At 48.0% G+C, this 16,560-nt stretch overlaps 1 protein-coding gene across 1 annotated transcript in view; it reads right to left on the bottom strand.

Annotated features, from left to right (window-relative positions):
* Positions 1–570: 570 nt before the first annotated feature.
* The window catches only part of MRPS6 (mitochondrial ribosomal protein S6), a 64,097-nt gene continuing 48,107 nt past the window's right edge, over positions 571–16,560 (bottom strand). Inside the window, exons 2-3 of the mRNA XM_043449055.1 lie at positions 16,390–16,529; positions 571–1,126 (exon numbers count right to left, since the gene is read on the bottom strand). Of these exons, the coding sequence (XP_043304990.1) occupies positions 937–1,126; positions 16,390–16,529 (330 nt within the window). The 3' untranslated portion in view covers positions 571–936. The remainder of the gene's footprint in view (positions 1,127–16,389; positions 16,530–16,560) is intronic.

The following is a 16,560-nucleotide window of genomic DNA, read 5'->3' on the forward strand; positions in this document are numbered from 1 at the left end:
GCTTGTTGTTTTATTTCCAGGACATTAAAAAAAAAAAAGTCTATGAGTATCGAATAAAAACAACAAAAAAGATGCATCTTCTAACAAGTGCCCCGGAATTAAGAGCTCAGCATGCCCCTGGCCACAGGCACTGGCGCCAGCTAGCACTTCAGGCATCTCCAAGTCAACAGCAGTCAGCCTCCAGGTCATCAGGGTGGCAGGGAAAAGTGATGGGGTGCAGAATTCAGAGGTGACGACTTCCGCAAAGAGGTCTGCGGGGCTGAGGGGCAGGGGGCGGGCAGTGCTAGTGGCAGAAGAGTGACAGGACCTCCCACCGGCACACAGCACGTGCCCCTCACCAAGGGCAGTGCCTGCTGCAAGGACAAGCAGAGGAGCAGACCACCCCACCTGCCCTCAGCCTGGCTTCTCCCAGGCTTGAACCTGGGCTCCTCCCAACATTGCCAGCAGTCTGGGCAGCCTGCAGCTGTGTGTGAGGCTTCAGCTGGTGCACGGTGCCGTGGAGGGCTAAGAGGCCAACGGTCTTTAAAAAAAATCACACACTTTCACTCGGATCGAAAGTGATGCATATAATACGGTGGTCTTAAAATTTTATTTTGTATGGGTGTATACAGTCTGAGTAACGAGCATGCAATCCAAAGTAGTTTTTATAAGCTTTGCTCTTCAAACTGGGGTTAGTATTGCTGCTGGGCAGGAAGTCCTCACTGACAAACCATACTCATGGAGTGAAATCAAGGAGGACATGCTGGTGCCAAAGATTACCAAGTGGCCCTAAGGAGTCACCCCCCAGTTCTCACAGCAAAGAGGACCAAGAGCCAAAAGCACCTCGGGAAAGTCCAACAGCGCCAATAGCACCCTCAGACCAAGCCTGTAAATTATCTACCCGTGGTGCTCAAAAGTGAGGGAATTAACCAGAAGGCTCCAGTGAGGCATGCCTTCTCACTTCCTCTTCTTGGTGGAATACAGCTTTTCTTCAAGGGGCACCGGGACCATCCCTTCACATTCTTTCACCTCCTGGGTCAGAGGGTGTTTTACAACATTTGGTCTAATCACATCAGTGTCTCGAGACAAGTGCTCCATTATGCTTTCAACAGTTGTTGTTGGTGCATAAAAGTCCACCAAGAAGTACCTGCAATAAAATAAAAATGTGTGAACAGCTGCATTCTGCAAGACAGCAATTTTGCTATTTTGGTCGATGTTTTCATTTTACTTCTCCCTACATAAAGACACCAACTCCCCATAAACACACATACACATGTTTGTCACAAGAGAAACTGCCAAGAGACCAGTTATAGACAAGTGCAGCAGCATGCCCAACCTCCCTTTCCCACTCACTCTACTGAAGTTTCCAAACCGTGAGTTGACACTTTTTGTGAAAACATCTACGAGTCTTCTAATTTTCCAAAGAATTTTACAAGTGACTTGATGCACCTATGAGATATAGTAGGAACCATGAGCCATATTCACAAACAAAGAAAATAATTAAAAGAGGCCTAGGACTCATCTAAGGCCATTCGGTACCTTTAAGAACTGACAAGGAACAAAAAGAAAATAATTTGAATCTTGTGGTGAGAGAAAAGAATTTAACATTCATCTACTCAGACCAGACTAAGACAGATAAGCATCTCTTACAGCTCACTGGTGCTAAAAGATCAATAACTTTATCAGTGATTGTCTGTACGCTGATACAAAGGAAGAAGCGTCTCTAGTCCCTGCCCACCCCACCCCACCCCTCAGTTCTAAACATTTAAGCCTCCCTTGTGCTGTTTAGTTTGGACCACAGTGCTGTTAAAGGGACAGTTTTCAGGGCAGTATTTCAGAATTCTTCAGTGTTCCAGCTGGCTAAGATGACCTCTGACATCACTTACTTGGTTCTGGCCACACTCTCCTCCCAGGCAATATTCCTATCCGAGGTCTCGGCAGGCGCTGTGCCTCTGCCAGAAATGCTCTTCACCCGGGTCCACACGGCCCGTCCCTCACTTTCATCGCATCTCGGTCCAAGAGTCACCTTGTTGAGAGGCCTGCTGCCCCACCCGCCTGGCCTCAGTCGCTCTCCCCTCCCTCTCTTAACACTGTGGCTCCGTTAGCCCCGCACCTGATTGCCACCTGGCACGGGGCACTTGTTTGCAGCCGGCCTCACTGCACTCAAACAGAATGGCCCTAGGAAGGAGGACTCTGTCACTACACCCCCAGCACCCTGAACACAGGCTAACACACATCAGACCCACAGTAACTATCTCACCGTGATATGTTAGCCTGAAGGGTGGAATTCTCACAGAAAGCAGGAAAGATCAAACTGAAAATGAACAAATTCAGCAAGGAAGAAAGTTATTAAGACAAACTATGGCATTTTGTGTAATTCTACACAAACTCAGGATTCAAAACTCATAAGAAAACTTCCCAACCTCACGTGTGACCATTCACAAGCCTAGTGGGAAAGTCAAGTAAAAATAATTAAAAGTTAAAGGACAGAAAAACATATATCATGCAAAAACACTAATCAGAAGAAAGTTCAAGTGGCTACAGTAATATCAGACCAAGGAGACCTCTGAACAACAACAAAAAGTTATCAGGGGAAAAAGGAGACAACACAGTGCACCAAGAAGACACAACAATCCTACGTGTGTGTGTGTGGAGATAACAGAGTTTCAACATACAGTAAGTAAACACTAACAGAAACGAAGGAGAGAGACAAATCCACAATCAGAGCTGAAAACTTCTAACATGCCTCTCAGTGACTGACAGATCTAGTACACAGAAAAACCAGCAAGGATACAGAAAAAGCGCACACCACCCTGAACCAACTGGATCTGATATTTAACGAACCCTCCACCCAACAACAGCAAGATATTACACATACTTGTTCTCAGGGCGTATAAAACATTTACTAAGGATGACCATATTCTGGGCCATAAAATGAGTCTCAATAAATCTAAAGGGACTTGAGTCACACAGAAGATCTTGAGAAAAATCCCCAAAATACTTGAAAACTAAACATACATCTAATCAACCTACGGGTCAAAGAAGAAATCAAAAGGAAAATTACAAAATACCTTGATTGGATAAAAATGAAAACAACACATGAAAATTTGGAGAATGCCACTAAAGTAGTACTTAGCAATAAATTCACAGCACTAAACATCTAGGTGAGAAAAAAGAGCTCAGATTAATGACTTCAGCTTCCACCTTGAGAAAATGGATAAAGAAGAGCAAATTAAATACAAAGACAGACCAAAAAAGAAAATAATAAAAATCAGAGCAGAAACCTCTGACACACGAAAGAGAACATCAGTGAAACGGAAGACTAGCGCACTGAGAAGATTGGAAAAACGGACACAAACAAGTCCACTCAGACTAATCAGTAAAGAGTTAAGATGCAAATCACTGATATTTGGGAATAAGAAAGGTGAAATGACTACAAAGTTTACAGATACTGAAAAGATGGTAAGTGAATATCCCAAAAAATATTTTACAATAAACTTGACAACCTAGCTGAAATTTCTTGAAAAAATACGAACCATCAAAACTCACTCAAGAAGAAACAGATGACCTGACCAGCCCTGTATCTATCAAAGAAATTAAATTCGTAGTTTAAAATCTTCCCATAAAGATAACTACAGGAAAAGATGGTTTCACTGGTGAGCTCCACCAAACATTTAAGAAAAAAACATCAATTCTGACACAAACTGATCTGGGAAGTAGGGAAACACTTTTGAACTTGTCCTAAGAAGTCAGCATTACCCTGGAACCAAGATCAGAGACAAAGACACTTCTTTAAAAATTAGAGAAAAACAGACCAGTGTCCCTCATAAACATAAATGAAAAAATTCTCAATAAACCTCTAGCAAATTGACTAATAAAAAGAACAATATATCCTGACCAAGTAGGATTTAGTCCAAGAAGGCAAAATGGGCTTAAACATTTGAACATGAATGAAAACAATCACATTAACAAGCTAAGAAAGAAAAACCATGTGATCACTCCAATACATGCAAAAAGGATTTAGCAAAACCCCATATCCATTCCTGATAAAAACCTTCAGCAAACTAGGGAAAGACGTAATCTTCTACAACCTTTTATAGAGCATCTGTGAAAAATCCACATCCAGCATCACACTAACTGGTCAAAGTCTAGGTGCCTTCCCCCTAAGAAAGGGAACAAACAAGAACGTCTACTCTACTTCTATTCAACATTTTACTGAAGTGTAAAAGAAGCAAAAGCCATCTAGACTGATAAGGAAAAAGTAAAACCATCTTTTTGCAGATGTCATAATTGTGTATACAGAAAAATCTGAAGCTTATAAAAAAGATATCAAAACTCTAGTTTAGCAAGGTTACAAGATACAAGATCAATAAACAAAAATCAACTGTATTTCTATATACTAGCAACAAATAACCAGACCTTAAAATTATAAATGAAATATTTAGTGATAAATCTGACAAAAGATGTGCAAGACTTCTACACTAAAATAACAAAACACTGCTGAAAGAAAGTTAAAAGAAAACCTGCATAAATGGAGAGGTGTACTTTGCTCATAGGTAGAAGATTCAATTTATTTAGCTATCTATTCTCCCAAACTGATCTAAAGAGCCAAAAATATCCCAGTCAAAATCTTAAGACTTTTTTGTTAGAAATTGACAACTGATTCTTAAGTTTATATGGAAATTCAAAAGACCAAGAACAATCAACACAACTTTGATAAAGAATAAAGTTGAAGGACTAACATTACCTGATTTCAAGACTTACTATGAAGCTATGGTAATCAAGGCAGTGAGGTATCTGCATGAAGATAAGACAAATAGATCCATAGAAAAGAGTTTGGAATTAGATCCATACACATAAGGATACTGATTTGTGACAAAGGTGCCAACCCAACTCAGAAAATAAAGGATAGTCCTTTTCAACAAAAGGTACGGGAACAATTTGATATCCACAGGCCAAAAAATGAACTCTTTGATCCATACTTGTACCATATAGAAAAATTAACTCAAAATAGAACTCAGATCTAAACATAAAACATAAGGTTATAAAACTAGAAGAGAACCCGAGACAAAATCCTTGTGACCATGGATTAAGCAAAGATTCTTCAGATAAGACACCAAAAGCACAATTTCCATAAAAGAAAAATGTGGTATTTTAGGCCTCGACAAAATTAAAAACTGCTCTTTGAAACAGACTCTTTAAGATAATAGAAAGATAAGCCATACACTGGGACTTGAAAATCTCGTATTTGATAGGGGGCTTATTTCTAGAATATTAAAACCTCTCCAAGTTTAACTTAAAAAACTACTTCTAAAAATGCACCGAAAATTTGAAGAGGCATTTCACTGAAGATTTACAATAGCAAAGAAGTGTATGAAAAGATGCTTAACACCACTACTTATCAGAGAAATGCAAACTAGAACTACAAAGAGTTACCTACGAGAATGGCCCAATGCCCAAACCACCTATTAGAATGACCATACCAAGTGTTGGTGAGCATGGAGAGGAACTGACACTTTCATACACTGCTAGTGGGAATGCAAAATGATATGACCGACTTCAGAAAACAGTGTGGCATTCTCTTAAAAAATAAAACATATGCCTGCCATTATGATCAAGCCCTCCCACTGAAGGTTTACATTCCTAGATACGCCCACAGAGCAACTCGTATGTCGGTGTTTATACTAGTGTAACTCTTAACAACCCCAAACTAGAAATAACACAAACATTCATTAACATGCAAACTGATAAGCAAACTGTGGTATATCCATAAAATAGCATACTACTCAGCAATAAAAAGGAATAAACTGTTAATAAATACCAGTGGTGAACCTCATAATAATTTTGCAGAGTAAAAGAAACTACATCTTGATTGTGGAGATTTTATGGGTTTATACATATGTGCAGTTTACTGTGTGTCATTTATACCTCTATAAAGCTGTTGATTTTTAAATGGTATACAGAAGTTGAATGAGCAAGTCTTGGTGAATCACTTGATGCAGTGGTGGGAGTAATTACAGCTGATTAAGACACCAAGGGTTTTTCATGAAATGAAATATTAATAAAAACACCAATTCCTCCACTACCTGGGCAAACTTCTTGAAGCACTGCATTGCACATTTGCTCAATGAGGAGACCACCATTTGGGCTTACTCTGAACGTTACACACCAACCTGGCCACACTTTCCAAGGTTTAGTTCTGCTTGTTTATTTCTACTCCACATAGCAGCCACTAAGACTGCAATCACTCAACTTAAGAACTGCTCATTTGTTCAATGGCTAATTGCTGATTACTTATCTTGACTAAGGCTCTGAATTAGAGCCTAAAAAATAAGTGCAGAAAGAAAGAGTTAGTCGCTCAGTTGTGTCCGACTCTTTGTGACCCCATGGACTGTAGCCTGCCAGGCTCCTCTGTCCATGGGATTTCCCGGGCAAGAATACTGGAGTGGGTTGCCATTTCCTTCTCCAGGGGATCTTCTTGACCCAGGGATCGAACCTGGATCTCTTGCATTGCAGGTGGATTCTTTACCATCTGAGCCACCAGGGAAGCCCAAAGTAAGCAAAATCGACCTTAAACTACCTTCTCCTTGTCCACCCCCAGCACATTACCCACTCCTCCAACCCCCAAATAATTATGCCACCTGGTGGCCAGGGCTGGGCACTCACTCACTCAATGTGGCCTCTGGCATCTCTCTTCCCTTGTAATCCATTTGTTCTTTCATCCAGTAGTCATCAGAATGCCATGGATGAGTTGTGACCTCACCCTCCGCCTGTCAATATCCCACCATGCTTAATTCCACAGCAGGGAGTTTTACTTGAAAGACATATGCATCCTCTCTGAGCTCCCTTTTGTTCAGGGTCCCCTAGAAGTGTCCTCTTTTTGCTTTGTTCCATTTAAAGCCCTGACAGCCCGGGCTAAGTGCAGTGTGACCTGCCGTCTACGATATGGGGTAATCTATGGAGGGAAATGCTTATGAACAAGGGCCCAGCAGGGTCTTGGCACATAGCAACCCGGCAGCTGCCACAACCAGCTCCCAGGTGTCCCAAGTCTCCTCCCTCCAGAGAAGCACACAGGGATCTCTTGCGCTAGTGAGCTAAGCCTGCCCTTCCTTATGGTCAAGTTATTCAAATACCATATCTGGGGTTCGGAAGTATTGTTTTCTTCCGTTTTCCATTCTACTAGGCATTTTTGTGGGCTCGCCTCCAAGTCTAAACAGTTTCTGAGAAAGAATGTGTTTACAACAGCCAGCGACCAGCTCAACCGCCACCAGTCACTTCTCTTGCAGGCTTCCTCAGCAGGGTTCTCCGGCCACGGCACTCGTCAAATGATGCCGCGAAATAACCCCAGCCTTAGGATGCCACTTTGTGATAAGGGGAAAGAGGATCCCCAAGGATGGAAACCAGAGGCCAGATGGATCAGAAACCTCTCATTTCAGAAATGGAAAGGAAAATGTCTTGGGTAGAACTTTCTTTTGAACAGCTCCTGAAGAAGAGGGAGGAAGTGGACACTCCACTCTGCGAGGCAACTCAGGGACTGCGCGCATCGGAAGCGTGCTGGTGCTGGCTGGGGCCCACAAGCCTCTCCCCAGCAACAACTGGCGCGCCAGCCGCTTTCAGCACTGTTTCCTACGCCATACCCTCCTTTGAATTTCACACCAATTAAGTCATTCGTTCAAGGTCACTCGGCTTACTAAGTGACCACTGCCAGAATTCTAACAGCCACCGAGAGCTTTGGAACCCAAGGGTTACAGAATCTGAGAACGTAAGGGCTGGAGGGGACCACGGAGATGACACAGTCCAACCCCTGCCGCTGCTTTCGAGAGACGTGAGCTGCACCGGGTCACAGGGTGAGGAGCAGGCTCCAGACCGCCATGGCTCCCACTCGGTCCAAACTACAGCAACCAGCATTTTGGAGGTTTCTTAAGGATGAAGAAAAGCCTGAGAAAAAGGCCTGGAGAGCATAAGCTTGGCTTTGGTGGGGGCGGGGGGGGGGGGGGGCGGTGGGGCTCTGTGACTTCCAAGCCCCCCAGTCTTCACCTTCTTTTTACCTCCTCTGCCTTCCCTCTCCTGGTCACACTCGCCCAGCAATCAACTCCAGACAAAAGCACTGGCCGAGATGCAAATGGGCTTGTGCCCACAGCCACAGCTGTGACACTCATTTCACGCTTATCACCCTGCTGATCTACGCCTGGGGCTGATGTAGGCAAAGACAGCTTCCACTCCCATGCTCCTTATTACATCATGGAAATTTCCACCAAAAGGAAACACCACCACCACAGGGAAGGGGAGGCATGGCTCACAGATAGGCAGGTCTTGCTGCAGCCAACACTCCTGGGTCAGAGCTGAACCTCTGACCTCCACCATCTCCCCCCCAACCCCCTGGGAACCAAGCTGTCCCTCCCCACCACAAGGGAACCAAGCCAGGGTCCAGAACAATCTCCGTCTGCCTCAGCGGCCCAAGTTCATAAAGCAACAGTCCAGCCTGGCTTCTCCACACAGGGGTGCCCTGACCAGTTCCTGGTGGCTGCAGGGCAGAGTCTTTTTCTCACTGATTTATCTCAGGCAAACTTAACCTGTCAGTGGCCACCGACAATGGGCAAAGCTCAGGAGACAAAAAAGATGAGGCACACACTGCCTTGACCTGAGTCCGACTGAGGAGACAGGTCACAGGGCCGCTGTGCTGGCGGACACGCAGTCTTCCACGACCCACGCACATCTTCTCGTCCTGCCAGGGCTGTGGAAGGGATGCAGCGGTTATGGACACCAACTCCTGGCTGCTGGCGTTTTCTAACCACAGGGGGCCTGAGGAATGACCGTGGGACTTTTTATCCATGAGGAAGTGAGGCTCAGCAACAGCCTACTTAGGGTTGTAGGTCTGGGCAGCTTCTGATGCCTGCAAGGATCCTTCTCCCGTGACAGCACAGGTCCAGGACAGACTTGTAGAGATGGGAGTGCGGTTGACAAAACAACCTCAGCACACCCTACCTCCTACTGAAATCCACCATGGAGAGGCCACTCTGAAATTCAGACGAGAGGCTGTTCTAACTGTTGTTCAGTTTTTCAGTCATATCCATTTCTTTGCAACCCCATGGACTTTGCAACCCCAGCATACCAGGCTTCCCTGTCCTTCACCATCTCCCAGCTTGCTCAAACTCATGGCCATTAAGTCGATGATGCCATCCAACCATCTCATCCTCTGTCACCCTCTTCTCCTCCTGCCCTAATCTTTCCCAGCATCAGAGTCTTTTCAAATGAGTTGGGCTGTTCACATCAGGTGGCCAAAGGATTGGAGCTTCAACATCAGGGCTGTTCTAAGGAAGGCGCCAGAAGAGGGGCTCCGTGCCTCCAGAGGACTCTGCCCCTCCTTTGCCCACAATGAGACCATCCACGCGGGCTGCTTGCCCTAAACCAGCTAGGCAGAGTCAGCACAAAGACCCCCAACGTCACAACACGTGGTGACTCTTTCATCACCTCCATCCTCACAATAAGCTCCTCACTCAAGGAAGTTCAGAATTATGACTTAACTGCCTGGCCTAGACGGGCCCCAAAGCTGACATTCCAATAAGGGGGAGAAAAAGAAATCAAGTTCTCCAAATAGCTAGTTCTCCCTTTTCCCCATTTACTCTCATCAGTGATTAAGTCAATAAAGTGAACGGATTATTCTGGAAAAACCCAGTGTAGTAATCTGAAGTCTAATCGTAGTACACATTCCCAGCATCCTCAGACACGCGCTCAGTGGCACCAGGGAAATGGCTCTGCGCGCCAGGTAGACAGGGTAAGTACTGCCCTCACCTTCAACACAAAACCCAGTGGTGCTGCCACTTTGAGGTGTGTTTTTCCCACATGTGGTTCTAATTACAGGATTACTTTATCTGCAAGGTAGACAGGAGCTTCATCCCAGCCTCTCTCCTTTCTACAGAAAAGCACTAGGGTTTTATGCAGCACCAACTTGCAGAAGCAGCAGCCAGGAGATGATTGATACCAGGCACGGAGAGAAAGGGGCTTCCCTGGTGGCTCAGATGGTAGAGAACCTATCTGAAACGCAGGAGACCTGGGTTCGATCCCTGGGTCGGGAAGATCCCCTGGAGAAGGGAATGGCTACCTACTCCAGGATTCTGGCCTGGAGAATCCCATGGACAAAGGAGCCTGGCGGGCTAGAGTCTATGGGGTCACAAGGAGTCAGACAGGACTGACTGACTAACACTTTAACTTTCAAGGAGAGAAAGGGAAAAAAACGGTCCAGTACATGAGTGCATTTCCCATCACAGAGCCCATGTTCCAAAGCTGGAGGAACAGAGGAGCCGTCTCGTGGGCAGAACTGCCCACGTGGTCTTGAAGGTGATAATTCACCCTCCTGGGTATTTCTGAAGACACTCGCTACAAAGCTCTCCACTACGAAACACCACAGAGACCAGAGAAGACTCCATCAACAAGGGCTTCTCCAGGATGGGCTGAGCCCAGCGCCGCTACCAGGACACTCCAGCCCAGCCCAGTTTCTCGAGGGAGCCAGCAGCCCTGAGTGTCCTTTCGGCTCCTCCTGTCTAGGAGACGAGCCCGGGGACCACTCAGTCACCTCCCAACTCAAGGCTCAGCTGGCTGCCAGCCCCCGGCCCACACAAGGGGCGGAGGGAAGAAACGTGCCTTCTGCCTTCCTGCCATGCTCTTGTGTGGAAAGGGTGTATTTGGTTTTCATTTCACTTTTGTCTTCACCCTGCATTTACAAGTTTTCTAGAAAAAGTGCCTGCTTGAATGTGAGCTATGTTCTTTGTCTGTCTCTCTCAGACACAGCCACACACGCGCTCACCGCCTCCCCTTCCCCCGGCAGACGGGTGGAAATTTCCACTGCAGCGCAGCCGCTCACAGAGAGTGGGGTGGGCGAGGGGCGGGGGAGCGGGCTCTGCAGCGCGCAGCCTCGTCAAGCCTTTCTGAAGAGCAGAAAGAGACCCAAGCGAACGCCACAGCCCAGAGTGCATGGGCTAAAGCTTGCTGGACTCAGGCTTCCCTGAGGCAGGGGACTGTTCGCCTTCAAACCACCCTCTGTGTGGAAAAGCCCCCGTTTCTTTTGGTATCTATGGGGTCTCGTACATTTGAAAAACCATTAAACCTGCTGCAGGATGCTTACACGTCTTGGGACACTGCCACCGAAAAAGCAAGCGAGGCCAGAGCAGCCCTGCCTCGAAACCCGTCGTGAAGCACCTCTACACACGAGAACGGGGTCAGGATGCTGGCCTGGGCCTGACGCTGGCCGCAAAGTGCAAAAACATGGAAACGTGAGCCAATGGGAAAACTACAGGGGAGCATCAATCTCCTCGAGAGAGAGAGGGTGCCAGCGCTCCTGGAGGATGCTGCAGACACATTTGGGGAGCGAGTCAGTAAAATTCCACTGATTCACCACAGGGCCAGTTATTTTTACCGCTCTGCTTACCCGTAAGTAGAAGGGCATCTTATATGTAGGCCAGCAGATCTCTGCTGTGAGCACCTACTCACCTCTCACAGCAGACGAGAACAGAGAAGAAGGGGCAGAGCGGCGGGAAAAGCCTCCCTGCCGGCTTAAGCATTCAGACACACGCTCTGGAGGCGGCCCAGCAGCACTGCAGTGAGATCAGACGGGGCAGAAGGCAGTCAAAGCCAACCGGGGCGTGGGGGGGGAGGAGTTCTTTTACACATGAGCACAGGCCCGATGCTGCCATATGGACCAGGGTTTCTTCTAAGGTTCCCTGTCCCACATGAGAAACCGCTCTGCGTCTCAGTCCAGCCCCATCTAGTGGAAAGAGAGCCTTAAGCCAGGCTGTATGGCCCAGCAGGAAGACGCCGTGCTGCTGCTGCAGGCAGAGGGTGAGGACAGATGCCAGGCCCCGGCACGGTACCTGCCCTTCTGGACAAGGGTCTAAACGAGCACTTACCCCCGTGGCTCCCTTCTGAGTATGTCATGCTGCACCCTTTTAGACACCAAGGAACACAGTTAAGAATTTTCCACAACACCAAACTTGCATTTCCCAGAAAGTCAACATGGATACAAAGGTGAGCGTGTGAAGGCACATAGGAAAGAGAACGGGGGGCCCTCCTGAGAGACCCAGGCAAAGCCCGAGCTGGGACTAAATCCCAGGCCTTCTCAGACCTTCCCCACCCCACCCCCTCCACCCAGCTCTTAACCATGCTCCCGCCAGGGGGTTCTAGACACTGCCTGGTGAAACAGGGCTGGGGGGCCAGGGGGCCAGGGGGCTGGGGGCTGGGGCTGGAAGCAGCCATCTAGAGAGCTGGTCCAGGAGACCCAGATTCCCCAGCCATCCCACCCGGGCCAACAGAGACAGGGCATCTGGTCAACGCCTCTCTGTTCCTAATTTCACATCACCGGGGGACAAAAATGACGTGTCCAACTCCACTGACCCTCAGAGATGATGAGTTTAAAACTAAGTTCCTATGGATCAGCCTGGGGAACTTAACCATCAAGTTGTTCCAGTGGGAAAATAGGTCCCCAGCTATAAACAATAAACTTACAAATCCCTGGAATGTAACCTGCTTCCAAAGTCAGTACTAAGTTAATATTTGGAATACAATGATTACATTTTGGGGGCCATAAACTGGTAGTATACTTGATACTATAATAAACACTGGCTACCACCTCCTCCTTTTGGAAAACTTCCCAAATAACCTAAAGAACCCCTACCTCTCCCACCTAAGTACTCTCTCATTCTTCTTTCAGGCCTACTGGGCACATGTGCAGTAGGGGTGCGGATTTGGGGGAAGGAGGTGAGGATGGGAGGCGATCGGTCAACATGAGGGAAGTAAGTGGAAGAGGGACAGCTGGCAGTCAGCCCGGCTAGGGGGACCCTTCCATGCTCGGCCCCTGCCCTGACGATGCACCCTTAGCTGGAGCCCAGGTTAGCAATAGGCAGGCAAGTCTTCAATTCAACTGAAAACTCCCTGAGATGAGGAACCACAACGATCACAAGAACCATCTTGAGACCTAGGAAGACCACTAGGATGTATCACTTCTTCCCACAAAACATAAAGGCAACAAGCCGTAAGACCCACAACAAGGCAACACAGCATGGATTCTGGGGGGCATCAGGGCTCACTCGTCAACTGGCCAAAAACCTGGCTCTCACATATCAACTTCAGGATTCAAATCAGCACGTGCGCGCTCAGTCGTGCCTGACTCTTTGTGACCCCGTGGACTGCAGCCCGTCAGGCTCCTCTGTCCATGCGATTCCCCAAGCAAGAATGCTGGGGTCGGTTGCCACGTCCTCCTGCAGCGGATCTTCCCAACCCAGGGATCAGAACTGTATCTCCTGCATCTCCTGCACTGGCAGGCAGATTCTTTACCACTGAGCCACAGGGCCCCACGAAAATTACAGATACATTTCAGACACAGATACAGGCCTCCGGGGTTGTTTGAAGAGACAAAAACTTATGAACACTGATACACGCGTAACAGACAAGTCCGCTGTTTCTTCCCAAGCACTTCATGAACGCGAGCCGTGAGCACACCTCACACACCCTGCACACAGTCTGCTAAGCACCCGTCTGTAACGCCTCCTCTGGCTGCGCCAGTGCACAGAATGAACTCTCCGAGTGAACACCATCCCACTGCAAGTGCCGCTGGGGTCAAGGACGACGGTAGGACTGGCTGCAGGGAACCGCGCACCAGAGCGCAATGACGCTCCCCACCACAGACGTCTGGTGTCACTCAATTCTACATCTCCAACCCACGGACTCCAGACGACAGGAGCCTCCCATCTCATTTCCAAGAGCCACTGTGAAGAGTATCAGTGAGTGTTACAAAAACAAAAGAAACGTGGTCAAGTAAAATTGACAAATGGAGGCATCTTACGAAGGGGATTCTCACCATTTATACGCTAACGTATAATGTCAAGTTCTGGAAGGATTAGATCATGCAAGGTTTCCCGTCTTTTTTTAAACAAACAAACCTAGTAACATGTGGAATCTTAGTTCCCCGACCAGGGATCAAACCCTCGCCCCCTGCACTAGAGGCACAGTCTTAACCACTGGACCAGCAGCGAAGTCCCCGCCTCCCCCACCCCTTTCTGTAAGGCTTCCCACGTCTGACTGATTGCACACAGCCTCCATTTTTGGTGGCACGTATCTCTATCACTAGAGTTTCAGAGACCACACTTTGGAAAACATTACCTCAAACAAACAAATCCCACATACTGCTTTATCCTCAGCAAAGCAAGCTTAAAAAATACTAACAGCCCCCTCCCCCTGCCCAGGGCTGGGAAACAGCTTTCTGTGGTGATGTGAAACAGACACAGTCTGATACACTTTCAGCATGTTACTTCTCGTTTCCTGAAGAGTTTGAAAGTAAAAACAAACAAACAAACAAACAAACTCCGCCCCCACCACCCCCCAGAAATAAAGTCCTTAACTATAAATGAACCATGTGACTCCACAGAGTCCCCGGTGGGCACAGGCTCCGTGACAGGAACCCGGGATGTGCAGCTGGTGTCGTCAGCAGCTCTGGCTTAGTTTCAGGTGAGCTCTTTCCAGAGCTGAATTTATTCTACCCATGAAGACGACAGAGAGTTACCTACCCCAGCACGGCACACAGAGGCCCAGAAACTCAGTAGCGAGTCAGCGCTGTAGTTCTCAGAGCGTGCTCCACGGCACCCTGAGAAGCGAATTCTAGGATGCTGGCTGCACCAGCCCTAGACAAGGTCAGACTCCTCCACGTGGAAAGGGGTCTGTGCTGGGCTTAGCTGCTCGGTCGTGCCAGACTCTTGGTGGCCCCATGGACTCTAGCCCACCAGGCTCCTCTGTCCACGGGGACTCTGCAGGCAGGGCTGCCATGCCGTCCTCACCAAGGTGAGACTCCTCCACGTGGAAAGGGGTCTGTGCTGGGCTTAGCTGCTCGGTCGTGCCAGACTCTTTGTGACCCACGGACTCGAGTCCACTGGGCTCCCCTGTCCATGGGGACTCTCCAGGCAGGGCTGCCATGCCGTCCTCACCAGGGTGAGAGCCCTGCGCGTGGAAAGGCGCGGGAGGAAAGCACTCCTACAGCACTCTGCAGCAGGTACTAAGGAGGAAACTGCCTCCTCTCCCTGGTCAGCACCTCTCACCACAGAACCTCACTAATGAGCCTTGGCCAAGTTTTATCAGCTTCTCTTAAAAAAAAGAGGGGGGGGGGAGTTGGCAAAAGGATTCATAGCCTGGCTATTAAGACCAAACTCCTTTTCGGTTAAGCTAAACAAAAAATTCACACACACAATGTCCATCACTCACTGCTGTTATGATGGTGGAGAGGAATAAGCCACTGTGCATTTCCTGTTGCCTAGCAACACCTCAGGCACGCTTTCAGAGGTGTTCTCCAGAAGCTGAACACAAGCACAGAACAAGGGGAAGCAGTCAAAAGGTGGCACGTGCCGTCCGTGCCAATCTTGGCAGGAGGTTTGCAGGCAGGGAGGCACAGCCGGGGTGAGGTGAGACGCCCCCTGGGCCCGTCGCATGCATCGCACCTGCACAAGGCCGCGTGCCCACGCAATGCAGAGCGGTGTCATACGGCACGCAGCGCTGTCCACAGAGCGCATCTTTCGAGGCCATCCCGTTCCACCCCTGTGGCAACATGGATGGGAGAACAACCACCTGGGTTCCTTCTAGAGAAGCTGAGTGACCTGGTCTGGGCCACACAGCTAGGAGAGCCAGAATTAAATCTAGTCCTGGGCTTTCCCAGCAAAGCTAAAAACTGATTCCTGGGTCTCCACCAACCTACTTCTACAAAATGCAACAATGTAATATTCTTCCTCCAAACCAGAAACCCAGGGCAAAACTTTAGAGACCTGTCAAACCAACCCAACAAACAAAATGACCTCAGAGAATTTCTGCAAAGATAGTTACTGCTATAAAATCGAACCCTTGACATGTTTGAGGAACTTGCTATATACTACATGAAAAAAAAAAAAAATCCCATTACAAAATATTGTGATTAAAATTGGCTGGAGTAGGTAAAACCATTCTTCTACTGGGGATTCTAAGTTCTGGTTATATACATTGGTATGAAGAAGCGCATCTTGCTTCCTACCTGCAGTCTTTGTAATTGCAAAGGAAGTGCTGAGTAGGTGGACAGCACGTCACTCAATGAGGTGTTTTAAAGGCAAATGTTAAAGAACTGTCAGGGGAAGACTGCTTACGCTGACAAGAAAGGGTTCCCACAATCAAAGGCTTATGAATGTGTTTCCACTGGCATGCCTCCTTCGGGGCTCTGGTTAGTTCACTGTGGGTGAGCATACATGCATCCCATTTGCAACAGAACACCGCTGGGGTCCACCACCCGCATGCCACCCAGCACAACGGGGTGGGGCTGTGAGCATCTGGTCACCTCTGAGATGCGCTCCACAACGCTCCCGATGGAGCCCATCAGAGGCACGGGTCCCAGACCCGAGGAGGACTTACCCTCCCCTGGTGTGCCGCTGACTGTGGGCCGACATCTTGTAGGGAAGCGCGCGCTCGCCCAGGTTCTCCAGGCTCCTCACCACCGCCCCTCTGTCCATCAGGGCTTCCAGCGTCCGCTTCAAGGCCGCAGCAGTCTCAGGCTGGGTTTTGTTTTGGTTTTTAAAAAGAAGA

Source organism: Cervus canadensis, chromosome 27 (genome assembly GCF_019320065.1).
Source record: "Cervus canadensis isolate Bull #8, Minnesota chromosome 27, ASM1932006v1, whole genome shotgun sequence".
NCBI classification, from domain to species: Eukaryota; Metazoa; Chordata; class Mammalia; order Artiodactyla; family Cervidae; genus Cervus; species Cervus canadensis.